The sequence below is a fragment of the Stigmatopora argus genome, chromosome 1 (genome assembly GCF_051989625.1).
Source record: "Stigmatopora argus isolate UIUO_Sarg chromosome 1, RoL_Sarg_1.0, whole genome shotgun sequence".
NCBI lineage: Eukaryota > Metazoa > Chordata > Actinopteri > Syngnathiformes > Syngnathidae > Stigmatopora > Stigmatopora argus.
The window spans coordinates 17,816,948-17,831,196 of NC_135387.1; the positions used below are offsets into that span (position 1 = coordinate 17,816,948).

At 40.1% G+C, this 14,249-nt stretch overlaps 1 protein-coding gene across 1 annotated transcript; it reads right to left on the minus strand.

Moving 5' to 3' along the window:
• Positions 1–185: 185 nt before the first annotated feature.
• On the minus strand, positions 186–7,045 carry atp1b1b (ATPase Na+/K+ transporting subunit beta 1b). Its single transcript, XM_077605279.1, has 6 exons — positions 6,847–7,045; positions 5,324–5,452; positions 3,260–3,415; positions 2,989–3,179; positions 2,763–2,846; positions 186–1,586 (listed from the first exon to the last, which is right to left on the minus strand). Exons 1-6 carry the CDS (start codon positions 6,935–6,937, stop codon positions 1,326–1,328), a joined length of 912 nt encoding a protein of 303 aa, XP_077461405.1. The 5' UTR covers positions 6,938–7,045; the 3' UTR covers positions 186–1,325.
• Positions 7,046–14,249: the final 7,204 nt, after the last annotated feature.

The window sequence follows — 14,249 nt, forward strand, 5'->3', positions numbered from 1 at the left end:
ATGGCTTGGAAGCTGTAGATTTTAAAAATATATCCCAAACATGTGAGAAATGTGTTTAGGACCCCAGCCAACCTCACAAAAATAAAGGGTGAGCTTTTTATCATTTAATAACTGCTTGAAATTATTGCCTACCCTTTTAGGTGGAGGTGAGCATGTGTTAAACAAACAAAAGCAAAGCACAAAAGAGGAGTATTAGGATTTTATTAGTTTCTATCTTGGATTAAATGGCAAAGGGTGCATGAAATGATGGTAGGTTGTACAAGTTCAAGTGTTCCAGACATGAGCCTATACACTAAATTGCCAACATGGTTCGTCACCTAAAAGCCACAAGAGCTTTCTGAGGTTCTTTTACCCTCTTTTTTTGTTAAGAATTCAAAATGCATGAACATTGTGATCATTGCTGTATTTAAGCGCCCTGGTTCCGACTACATTCATCGCCCAAAAGGCCCCTTACATTTCCAGTGAGTCGCTAAAAAGGTTGCAAGGCAAACTAATGTTGACCCTTTGAAAGATCACTTTGGTATTGCATGTATACATCAACAATATCTTTGCACAGAAACAAAATGTACAACTGTATAAATATACAATTCATCCACCGTGTTTGATGGCTAAAAACATTCAGAGCCTGACCGCACCACAATATCGTGATGCGGTCCGAAGGAGAGGAACATAAGGTCGAGGTCAGCACCGTGAGCCCTGCAGGAGAGTGTAACCCACGGGCTGAAAAGCACAAAAAAAGAAAATCAATTAAAAGGCATTTAATAAAACCCCTTCACACTTCAAGTGATTTAAGCACAAAAAGAAGGCGAAGTAAAAACAAGGCCCCCATAATCAAAGATAAAAACGACAGAAAAAACAAAAAGGTTCTCTGGAGTGCAGACTTTTTCCATTTAAGATCAGAAGAGTGGTCCGAGCCAATCAATCACTATGGGCCGTGGAACATCACGCTGGAAAATATGAAGGAAAAGCGAGGTACCTAGGCAGTGATACGACAAGTGGGAGGCGGAGGAGGAACAACTAATGGACAGGTCGGGAGGGGGATGGAACGGGTGGTGGTCCACTTCTATACTCATGAATGAACGACAGCCACAAATTGCTTGCGGGGAACATGTCATTCTTAAAGCGGAATAAATACACTTGTGTGGCCTAACAGCTACTTTTCCCCACTAAAATTTGCGCGCCAATGCTAACTGAAGGCAAGTGTGATCAACTTGGCGCCCCAACTACTTGTCTACTTCATTTCAGGGGCTTGAATAGGAGGGAGTAGAGAGAGAGGGAAGGAGGGAGGGTGTCGACGGGAAAGTGCTCTGCTGTTCTGGTGGCGGTCATAAACCCTTGACCATGAACTTGATGTCAAAGCGTCCCTGGTAGCGGTCCTTGTCGCTGTAAGATATGTTGTCGCCGTAAACTTTGCACTCGACGCGCAGCTCTTCGTTCCTGGTCAGGTTGGTGAAGTGCAGCGCCACGAGCGGCTGCAGGTACTGGGGCTGAAGGAGCTTGCCGTAGTACGGATAGTACTGCATCGGGAAGCCTCCGCCGATAGCGTAGTAATCGATCCTGCCAATTTTCCCGGCGTCTTCCTCTCGCTGGAATGGGAGAATGGTAGGGCACACAGACGAGATGGAATTATTACAAAATGCCATTGAAGCCTTAGGGAAGGGGAATTTAGTCATCACAGCACCAAGATTCACAGGTATTAAAAAAAACAGCAGAGTGCAATAAAAAGTACACGCAGAAATGACATTATAATCTGGAAGGATAAAAAATAATGAGGTGGCCTGAATCAGTGATTCTTAATTGTGTGGGACACATGCGCTCTCTAGTGGTATGCCAATTTATTACAATATGCAAACATGTTAAACAAGGCTTCATCTTTTCTTTAAATGCTTGAATTATATAAATAGCGGATACATATCAGAATCTTTTCTGCTATCATTTTTATTCTCATATGGATTTTTCTGAGACTTTCCCTAAATACAACAACTTTAGATAACTAGCAGATATAAGCATTCATTCATTTCCTGAACCGCATATCCTCACAAGGGGCACGAGGGTGCTGGAGCCTATCCCAGCTAACTACTACTGGCACCAGGCAGGGCATACTCTAAATCGGTGGCCAGCCAATCGCACGGCACAAGGAGACGGACAACCATTCACACTCGCACTCATACCTAAGGGCAATTTAGAGTGTCCAACCAGCCTGCCTATCCTGCATGTTTTTGGAATGTGGGAGGAAACCAGAGTACCCGAAGAAAACCCACACAAGCCCGGGAAGAACATGCAAACTCCACACAGTAAGCGACATTTAAGCATATGTAACATAATACGTATTTCAGTTAAAGAATATTTTTAGGTAGTAAACTAGAAAGATTCGCCACAGATGCTCATGTTTCCGCGCCATTGATGGTGCAAAACTTCCAATCCATTATTTCTAGGCTTGCCAAATGAACGTTCATTCAAAATGGATTGGACGTCTTGCACTGTCAATGCAGCCAATGAGCTTTAAAAAAGTCATAAATTCATGCATGTAAGCGTTAATGCATGAACTTTAATTGCACACTGAAGGGAAAAAAAGAAAACATGAAAACAAACACGCTAATCATACTCACATCCTGTAGTCATATTCAAACAATGATGGCAAATTAAAGGGTATAAATAGGGATAATGTAAAAAGTGCATGTTACTCTAAATATGCATGCCATTACTTGCAATACATTACCGTACAAGGAACATCCCGGATGAGCGTTTCAAGTGTGAACTACCTTATTGGTGCAGTGAATGGGGATCACATTGGGCTGCACTTTGTATTGAGCGTCTTCTGGGATGCTTTCATTTGAGGTCGGAGGCTAAATACAAAGAAAATGAACAAGTTCAAAGCACGTACCATTTTCCACAACCACTAACCCCATTTTTGTGCAATTTACAGCACCGTTGGGCCACAATCATCCTCTAACAAGGAACGGGATGAATGACTTTAAAATAGCTCACCCGAGGACGGAAGTTAACAATTCGATTTAGCTTCACGATCACACAAGGTTGGCCTTTGTCGAAACCAAAGTCCTTTTCTTTGTCATCCAATCCAGAACAGGGTCCCAGCAGGGTCCTGGAGAAGCGGCACGCTCTTCTGACGCCCGCATCGCTCTCCAAGTCCCCGCGGTTCTTGTATTCCATCGGCTCATCTGGAGAGGATGTCAATTGTGTATTCAAAACAGCTTGGCAAGTCTTTCTTTTGGGGGGGGCGAATATTTTTTTGACATACCTCCACAATCCTCAAAGCTCATCTGGTTGAGTTGCTTGTCGTCATCGTACTTGGCCAGAAAGTCCCTCAAGGCTTTAGTGTAAGACAGGTAGGTCTCCACGTCTTTAGGGTTAAAGAATACTTCGGATTTGTCGGATCGCGGGGTGTGCGAGAGGCCTGCGTATACACAGTAAGGTTTCTAATTAGTCACGTCATCATTAATAACTTGTTTTTGACTTAGTGATTTGAAGTAATCCCCTGCATAATCAGGTTTAGTAAGATGCAAAAACCATTTGCTTTACAGTAATAATAATAGGTGGACACGGGGGTCCAGTATTTAGTCTACTTGGGGTCGCCATCCAAACATTGCATAATTTACTGTAGTAGAATGAATTTTAGGAGTCTGTAAATGTATATTTTGCTTTTCTGTGGAATCTATCCTCAGTCAGCTAAAAAAAGAAAAAAGAAAAAATCATGATCAAATAAAATCACTGTGCTGTTACTGAACACCCCCAAGATGACACTGGATATTGGGGTGGTATTAAGTTTTAAAGTTGTGAGGAACCAAAATAGCCTTGTTTATGATTCCAGTTAAACATACCTGGACTATACTTTTATTTAAAAAAAAAAAAAGGCTAATATATTTTTATCTAGCGATGATCTTTAGTTGCTTATCACTTGCAAACACGTATTGTAAATCCTTTGCTGTAAATCCTTTCCTAAGAGCAAGTGGAGAATGCGACGTCACGTGGTTTGTTCCTATTTATAATTGTACAGTTGAGACTTTTTACTGTGAGCATGGACCAAACCCGGGAGAACAACAAGGGCATTGTTCGCTGCAGTCGCTCTTCATTATGATTACCCCATCCTCCAAGCTGCGCAAGAGGCCTGCATTTGTTGGGAAAACTCTCCCCATGGAGATGCTTATCTGCCTGCGAAACAAGCTACCATTTTGAACGGGTATTACAACATTACTCTCACAGTAAATTATATGGACAAAATTTTAAATCGTGATCACCCTATTTTTTCCACCTCGATGAACATTAAATAATCACAAATATGCCATGGATTTTTTTCAATGTGTTTGTAAATGATAAAATTTGCACACAAATGAATAAAAGTAAAATATAGATCAAACAAATGCTCAGCGGCTAAATTAGTATAATGCAAAATATAATGCACAACACCCACTTAACACGGAAAGCAGTAATATACAAAGACAACCAAAGTGCTAAAAGTGAGATTTAAGTGTGCCAACTATTTAACCAGAGTTTTAGGAACACAAGTTTGTGACCTTGATGTTTAGGCACTGTGTTACCGTAAAGTTCTGTCTGAGTCTGAACACAAGAAGGTCCAACTATGACTCATTCTCCATTGCAATATGGTGGCTTACATACAGTACATTTACATTGTACTTTGTTGTCATAAAGCCCTGGCATCGGCTTGTACGCGATAAATTCACCTCTCACGGTCACCTTTGCAAAGGATTGCGCGGTGTTATCTGGTGACTAACCAGCTATGCAGGATGCTAATGTGATCTTCCTCAATAAAGTCTCCTTCCTCTGCAAACCAAAAGTGCATTTATTTTCACTTCTTTTACTGATCAGCAACACAAGATTGAGTAAAAGAAACGAAACCACAAAATTACCTGACTGGCATGATCGGGGAATCGAAAAATAAAAAAGAGGAACATTATATTTTATGACAGATATAATCTAATAGCAAATTACGATATATTAAAGATATCTCACAGTTGTGCCATCAAGCAAGATACACTACTCTTAGTTTTTAGAGCACAACTAATATACAGTATGGATACACCAAGATTGACGCTACCGTTGTTAGACAGTTAACATGTTTTTCTGTTATATACTAACACTAACCTGGCAGATGTTTGCATTTTATGCATTAAGGTTACATACACAACGTGAACTGGGAGGGATTATAAACAACTTCAACCAACCGCATTTAGCCTCTTTAAGTCTAATTATCTGAGAATTGTCATAGACGATGGCACTTGTAAGTCAAGATACCACCGTGCTCTGCAAAATCCAGCGACCCCACGCAAGCAGGACACAAACTTACCAGGGGGTGCGACTCTGTCTTGCCATGTGGGCTTGTAGTTGCTCAGGGTGAGTAACATGGCCTGGATGGTGCCGATGAAGATGCCGGCCAAGCAGCCATAGAAGATGATATAGAAGATCAGGATTTTAACTGCGGGGGAAGAGGAGCGGGTGGGCGCGGTCACCGTCGAAAAAACACAAGGTCAGACAGAGGTTTGAAAAAACAAATATCTCATCTGCCTAAAAAAACCCTACTCATGGCAATCACAACCTACGTTGACATTTGAATGCATCGATTTGACCTTAAATTAGGCCTTTAGGCACCCATCTAGTTAGGCAAAAATGCATTTAATTCTTCTGCTCAGTGGAATCGATAAACTCATTCGTGCAAAGGCTTTCTAAACACAGCCAAGCCCCAGCATTAAAACATCCGATGATACAACAGCGTCCATCTGGATTTGACGGCGTTCAATGAGGCCTGAGCTTTTCTAATGCTGATGCAGACACGTGGATCGTAGTCGTCTCCTGCGCGTGAGTTACTGCGGGTGAACCATGCGTGAATAATTTTATCACAGAGGATACAAAATGAGCTAAGGCAGGAGGTCACGCCGCCGCGAGCCGACTTTGATATCATGCTGCAGGAAGCAATGTCAAAAAGGACACAGCAGTCGGACTCCATTAATAAATCACACATTACTTTTATGATGACCGTTCCGAGATACCTTTGCCAAGGCTTATCTCTAATGAGCTGCCGCAAGACGATATAGTAACCGGAAAAGTATGCCTACAATATAAAGATTACTCAAGGTGTTTTTCCACTTGCAGTGATGTAGAACTAAACGGCATCATGATGAAATACCAGGGGGATATTTAACTCTCTCTTGAGGGGTAATTAATAAATATAATAACAAAATGAAGGCGGCTATGACTATCAGAGAGATGGAGCATATTTACAGGGCCAAATATTTTTTCCCATTTATTAATGTACAGACACATCAATGGTGATGGTGATTTTTTTTGTGGGGGGGGGGGATTCCAGAAGGTCAAACATGAGACATTCACCTCCTCTAAACACACACACACCGATCATTCCCAGTGAATGTGCAGCACAGTACATGACTTGTGACATTGAGAGAAGCTACAAGGACATGCGCACTGGCGCCTCACAAGAAACTCGAGAAGGTCGAAGCCTTAGTTAATCAGTCGTATTGTGCGTTAAGATTACACCGCCATCTGATCGGGGAAACTTGATAGGGATCAATAGCCCTCCCTTCAATCCACTCCACTTTCGAGCAAGGCCAAATCACCTTGACTCACCTTGAATTGTGATGCATTTTTAACCCTTTGACGGGGATCCGCGCATTCACTAAAGCCGCTCGACGCTCGGCACAATTTTTCAATCGTTTGGCGCTCACGCAAGGTCATATTTCATATCATATTTATAGCTTACGGATTGCCCATTGCGGCATAACGGGGCGGGTTGTACGTGAACGCAGCACGGAGAAATCAAACAGGTGGCAAAAGCACGAGGCGGCTGATACTTACACCAACTGCCTCCGGTGCGACCGAGTAGCTCTCCTTTCTCCGAATCCCACAGAAACTTCTTCCATCCGCCATCGTCGCTCTTTGGGGGCATTTTCACCGGTTTCCTTAGATGTTTCTTTCCTTTTGGAACAGTGATACGGCGGCGAGCTTCCCGCAGTTCCGAAGCAGAGTCACCCACTCGTGTATGTTGGAAGGCTTCCAAATATAAAGAGTCCGGTTGAGGAGGGTCCCGCCCCCCCTGAACGCCCCACAGTTTACCTACTCAAGGAGGCGGATCGGCGCGGACCAATCGGAAAGGTCAAATCCCTGCGTAGCGGTGACGTCACCACGACGCTCAGACAACCTATAGAGTCAGGACATTTTCTATAAAGCATTAAAAAAACAACGGAACAACCTAAAAACGTATTTAATCCTTTTAACTCTTTGGCTGCCACTGACGGCGATAGATTTGCAATCCTTTTGGGCTGCCAGGCTTATTGCTGCCAAGCTTCCCAGTCCTAATGGATTGGACGGCTATTGCAGTTTAAGAGTCTTTGCATTACAAATGTTTTTGCTTTTTTTAAAAATTATTATTATTATTCTCATTACCAACTGCATCCATACCGAGGCTGACAATGAATGAGTTTATTTCTCACATTGCAAATTCGAGGCCCAGGGGTCAAATCAGGCCCAGCACATCATTTTTATGGCCCGCCAAAGCAAACAATATGTGTACTTTATGTTCCCTGCTATATTGATCTGTTATTTCCATTTACCTCATTTTCATTCACTTTTTGTCTACAAAATGAAAATGATTTGTATACTTGAACATCAGTCAATTTAAGGTGTAGTGCTTGAATAGGCTCCACGAGCCCGCGATTGAAAATAGATGGATGGATAGTTACTTGAATATTTTATATCCTTAATGAAAGACAAAGCAAACTTCCATTTTCTATTCGTAAAAGACTAAGCAGGCAGCTAATTAAATAATTCCTATATAGGTGAAAAAAGTTTAGTGGAACTTTGGTCCTAGTGGGAACGTTTCCCATTATTAGTGAATCCATTGCAGACATAAAACATGAGAGCAAAATATGTTTCCCTTGGATTGACTCGTAAAAATGACCTGATGTTTTCATTTGCACTTCAATGAACAATGTTTTTTGGCCCAGCCCACAGTGAGCGACACGGCCAAAAAACAGCAGGCATTCGGGTTTGGTTTCTTTGAGTTTCTAAAAAGTTTTAATGATACATTTGCAAAGGCCTATTTAAATGCAATATCATATCAGGCAAGCATTTTTTCGCAAACAAGTGCCATGTGAAATTTATTACTATCAAACAGAAACGGCACAAATGTGAAACTAAGTGGAAATGCAACAATCTTGTGTCAATTTACTAAATAAAGAAATAACTATTACATTTCCAATAGTATTCTAAAGACTTCATAATTGTGTAACAGCAGATGAAAGGGAGCCGTTCCTTAAATGCACAAATAAATTCAATGAAATTTCCCGAATACGGGAAGCATAAAGTTATCTAATCTAATCTAATCTAATCTAACAAGAAGCAAAATCCTCAGACATATAGAGGTTTTCTTTTTATTATTCACACATCCTCTGTATTATTTAAAGTAAAACCTCCTAACAGTAGGGAAAATTGCTTTTTCCTCGGCAATCACAACTTGTTTGTGGTTCAATAAAACAAATCCCACACAGATAAGCAATGCAAAATCCTGTCAAAAATCCCTTAGGTCAGTGAATCAAACCCAGCATGCATTCACAAACAGATAGTGAAGGGACACCTTCACATTCCTGTCTGTGTGTGATGCGTGTGCCGGTGCGCGCATGTGTGAAATTGCTCAGCAATGTGCTTCGGCTGCTTGTTTAAATGTAAACATGGATGTGTAAGGCAGGCTCGGCCTAGCCTCTGCACATGGTGGTAGCAACCTTTACATATCACCTCAAGGACGCTCTCACCCTGTACTCATGCCATCTTGAACAACAGAGCCAATAAGTATTGCAAAAGCTTGGGATTTGTCATCAATTTAGAATTGGTTTAAAGGGATCAGCAAAATAGAATACTGCATCTGGTGAAAGTTTGCTTTCGATGCCTGTGTGAACACAGCATCAAATCACCTTGACACGTTGACCCTTTGCTCTTCAAAATAATTGATGTTGAAGCGCTGCATGGGACGCATCCACATTCACGTAATGATTAACTCATTTTGAGGCAACAAGAATAAGAATTGTCCATTTCTACCACGACCTGATATTCCAGGGACGTAAACTGGCCAGATCCGGAATCAGAAGACTACCATCTTTTCTCTGCTTGTATACACAATAAACATGTATTTTGTGAGGGTTTGTGTGCAAACGGGGCGTGTGGGTGCTGTGGGTTGTTTGATGGACTCGTACTACATAGTGTAGCTGCAAAGAAGTCATTTTTAGGAGTTTCAGGTTTGTATTTTAAAGCTTGCTGGTAAAACCAGAAAATATCCAGATAGTGATTGTTGTATGCCATACAAAGTTCATATCTTTATTATCATTGGATTATAATGAAAATGTAAATATTTTTGTAGCTTGATATTTGGGATGTTAGTTTATTCATCACATTGTTATATTGTGATATGACCAATAACCGTCACCTCAATATTGTAGTGGTCTTGAAGAAAAAAAATGAATTCTTGGGGCGGCTTTATACCGAGGCATGGGTTGTAATAATAGTATTGCTCTCTTGACTCCGATATAAATATACGATGTCGTACTAACTGGTGAAAAACTGCAAGCTTTCAACAAAATGTACAGAGTAGAAGTGGGAAGTGCTGTGATTTTGAAAGTCCACGTGATCTGTGACTAATGTCTGATGGCCCAGAAAGAAGGAGGTGCACTGTGGAGACATTTACTGAAATGAAAGTATTAAATAGGCTAACCTCTAAATCTAGCTCACTGGGACTCTAAGGTGGAATAAGTGGCACTACCCCCAAAAAAAGTTTGCCATAGTTGTGTCCACGCTCCAATAAGATCCCATTACATTTTGAGACCTCTTCCTGGCTTTATCTACCTAACAATGTTTGGGCCACCCGCTTATAATGTAATAGAAGTGGATTTACAAAAGTCCATTAGTTAGTGGTGATGGTTTGCTCTTAACTTTGTGCTATGCTTAAATGAGTCCACAATTCTGTGCGTCAATGTATTCAAAGTCCAAAGTGCTCAAAGAGGTTCATTTGTCATTAACTGTGACTTTTTTTTTCTCATATGCCATACATTACTGTACACTAGAGTTATCTAACAGCTACTATGGTATTTGCAATGCCTACAATTGGTTTCTAAATTCAAATCCATGCAGGTACATCAACTATCACAGTGCACGGACGATGCTATGACACATTTTTGGTGGATAAACACCGTGGAGAGCATATAATATAGAAATAGCCATTGTCTTTTCACAAGGCAAGGCCGCCACATAATTCCGGAAGTCAATTATTGACAGAACCATTATGGCAAGCTTAAATGCCACTTCTTAAAGGAACTTGGTTAATGTGTATGGTTTTAAAAGAATGTTTGGCTACATTTAACTTCTTTAACGACACACCAAAAAGCATCAAAATAAATGTGAATAGTGATGGTGTTTTCAGCGACTGATATAGATATCACAATAGAGGAGAAATTGTGATATATTGGTTCAAGAGGGTAAGCTCGAAGCGGTGACTTCCTGCTTGCTAATGTGCCTTTGTTTGTATGCATAGCCAATGAACTTCAAGATAACTTTTGTGAGAAATCACTTTTCTTACAAATTGCCCAATTGTTTTCCCTAATAAATAGTCAAACAAAGAAAAGATTACAATTGTGAGAAAACAATGAACAAAATCCTCCCAATTTCCACATCACAGGAGGTCACAAGCAGACACAAACATTTGGTGTGGAAAAAATAACCCAAATAATTCATCACTTCCTAGCTTATACCAAGTATGCGTTATGAGCAAAACAGTTTCATCTTCCACGGCGTAGAACAAGCAGTGCGGCACAAGCCCGCCGCCCTCAAAGGGAATGCAAAGAAGACAGCTGATTGGTGTCAAATGAGTTGGCGGTGTACCAGTAGGTCCAAAATAACCGCATTATAATTTACCAAATGACCAACACTCATTCCAACACTTTACTCACCCAGCTCACTGAGTTCAATAGATTTGTGGCGGAAATTAAAATGAAGGCAATAATAAATAAAAATAGAAAAATGTTAAAGGAAGCTATTTTTAACAACCAACAGTGGTTGTTTGGGCTCTTTGCACCAGGATTATAGTACTTTGGCTTCCAGTAAGCACTTGGCTGATTTATTCCACCTCTTAATACTGCCACTATCATGTTGACATTTGAGAAACCATAAATGTAGAATGTCCCTTTACTATCCACTTGCTTTGAAAAAAAATAAAATCAGGAACAACGTAAGGTAACGAACATTTGATGCTAAGGTTTCGCAGATTTTCCGTACATCATTGTTTTCCCTTTCTTCATAAATTGATATTAAAATAGTGATGCAAAATTGCCTGCTAGCAAGATTTTTTTCCCCGAACCACAGGTTTTATGGCTGCCATACAGCTGCACCACAGTACAAGTTACTTCAGTTCAACATCAATAACTTTATATTTCTGTATGTGGTTAATGCCTAAAATATAAATTACATCAGTTTTTCTACATAATTCTAATGTTTGAATGCATCTAGATTGCTACAAAGAGGTTTTCCAAGTCGAAAATGACTGAAATAGTTTTGCTCTGGCCAATAAAAATCAAAGATAGAAAAACACTAACATTATTTTGAACTATTATGAAATCTAATTGGTTGAATACGAAGTTCAATCGCTCACATACAACAGTTTTTCTAAAAATTTCCCAACATGACTGATTCTGAAACCTTAGGAAGATTAGCATGTAATCGGATTGGTCATACTATACTGGTTTATCATCCACATGTGGATGTATGTAGTAATGTGAATGTTTTTGGGCTAGCAGAGAAGGCCTTGCTGAGCCCAACTGCCCACCATTATGGCACTTTAATAGATCCATCCATCTTTCCAATTTCACCCGCTTAGCCAAGGTCGGGTCGCGGGGGGCAGCATATTCAGCAGGGAATTCCAGACGTGCGTCTTCATCCAGCTCTTCCCAAGGCGTTCCTGAGGTTAGGTAATAGAATAAATCGAATTACTATGAAACAGGAATGGGCAATCAAATGTTTTTTTTCCTCATACTTGATTTCCACCCTGCCCTGATTTTAACTTTGACAAAAATCCCTTCTTTTAATCAAAATGAAGAATCACTGAATGGCATATATTTATTCAATTTCAATTCAATTTAAGACCTAATGTAATAACAACTGTCTATTGAATATTCATGGCTCTTCCTCCTTTGTTGGAGGTACTTGCAATTTACCACAACTCCTTCCATACGGACCGGCTAAGCCTCCCGGTGTTGAAAGGGACATGCTTACGAAACATTTGGTTACAAATTAATCAAGATCTCGCTCACATTTAGCCGCCACTTACACCAGTCCAAAGTTTAACCCTCAATCCTTCCAATAATTCATGTGATGGTTAATATTTGAGCAAAAAAGAAGAGCCAAGCCACTGACATATTCCCCAGCACTTTTGAATTAGAGACATTTTGCGTGTTACACGGAACCGTAATGTAGGCTCTGAATCTCAGAAAGGAAAAGGAAAGAAACCACCTGGACGAGGACACGGTTCAGCATTTGGGGAAACTAATCAGTCAGATGGCAGTATTTTCACAACTCAATTTGGGAGAAGCCATGTTTTTTTCGCCATTTCAGTATGCCTAATGTTTTGGGGGCGTGGCTAAAACGGCGGTGGGTGACCGATTTGAGTGGCTCTCCTCTGCTGTATGAAAACACAGAGGGCTTCTTATCTGGGATTAGAACCAGTGCAATTGCAATTACCTATAGTACTTATTAATGATCAGTAAGCCTGTTTTCATCGCAACGTTTATGTTCCCTCGCGATGGACATAAAAAGCAAAGTGGTGATATTTTAAATGAACTATTTTTACATAGTAGTATAGTATCGGTAACTGCATGTTGGTTTAAAAGTGGGGGCCCTGCCTGATGACTGATGTCATAGTCAGGCAAATAAGAGTGTATAAGTGATGTTTGCTCAAGTCTGCATGGTGCATTACTCAGCATTACATTTAGCCATTGGCAGCTTGTGAATGAATGTGCTCATAAAGTTTGTTTTCTTACTGTTTAATAGAGTCATTCAAAATGCACTTGCGGCCGTGACTGTCCTGCACAAGGTTTAAAATCCATTTTAATTAGATTTGGTAACCTATGAATATTTAGCTGACATCCATTTGTGTGATATGGCTCTGTGTTGCTCTAGATACGTTCAAAGTAATCGTTTTCCTTTTTCAAAAAGTTATTCTCAATAGTTGCAACATGACGTCCGTTAGCTAAAATGTAAAACTTTTTTTTCTTCAATATATGGTGAAAATATCATTTTATCATGTTAAAGTGGATCATTAGAAAAAAGGTTTTCCTCACCCTTACGCAGATGAAATTAATTAGGATAAAAATGTTATTTCTATTGCTTTCTCCTGTTTGATGTGGCAAACCTTTTGGAACACCTTTCAAAAGCAAAAATGAACATTTTTTCCTCACTTTATTTTTATGTTTTACCCTTTAGAAAGAAAATGTAACCTCATCTACATAAAGGAAGAAGAAAAAACAAAGCACAATGAAGCCCCAATGCCTTTGTTACTCAAGGTCATTTGGCCCGCCCCTTGTGACACCAGCAATATAAGTCCGACAACCATTAACAGATTGTTTGACTGATGTGAGAATATTATGCTGTAAATCACAGTCTTGCGTCTCACGTAAGAGCAAGAAAATACGATCCTAATGCATGATGGGGTCTATTGAGTACAACTTCAAAGAACATATGCAATTTTTTTTCTTCAAAAAGTTAATTTTATGTACATGAGGAAAAAAACAACTATATGCAAAGAGTAAAAATGCTTTGGGTGGAAGTCAAACAATTCAATTAGGACATTTACATTCATATCATGGTGATAGATCACACGCTGATTGCAGTCAGTGTCAACAAAGTTTGTGTGCATGTTTGTATGCGTGTTTCAAGTCTCTCACGAAACTGCCCTTGCTATACAATTTGACCTCTAAACAATAGTAGCAACCAGCCATCACTTAGAGACTACTATTAAACTAGTCTAGTTTTTTAAAATGCGTCATTTAAGCAAATTCCCATTGGATTGCCAGTGAAATTCCCCCAATTGACGAGAATAGAGGGTCTTATTTGCATAGTGAAATTAGTTTTTTGTTGTTGTTTGGACCAAGAAATGAGAAACATGAACACCGTTGATTTTCATATGTGGTCATGTTGATGCTGCATTTCGGGCAATGGTCATGCCT

Bases quoted from the DNA above. Each gene is read 5' to 3' on its own strand.
- atp1b1b (XM_077605279.1), bottom strand. From the start codon at position 6,937: ATGCCCCCAAAGAGCGACGATGGCGGATGGAAGAAGTTTCTGTGGGAT. The intron at 5,453-6,846 runs GTAAGTATCAGC...CTTCCCCCGCAG, and splicing joins TCGCACCGGAGGCAGTTGGT to TTAAAATCCTGATCTTCTAT. The intron at 3,416-5,323 runs GTAAGTTTGTGT...GTGTATACGCAG, and splicing joins AGACAGAGTCGCACCCCCTG to GCCTCTCGCACACCCCGCGA.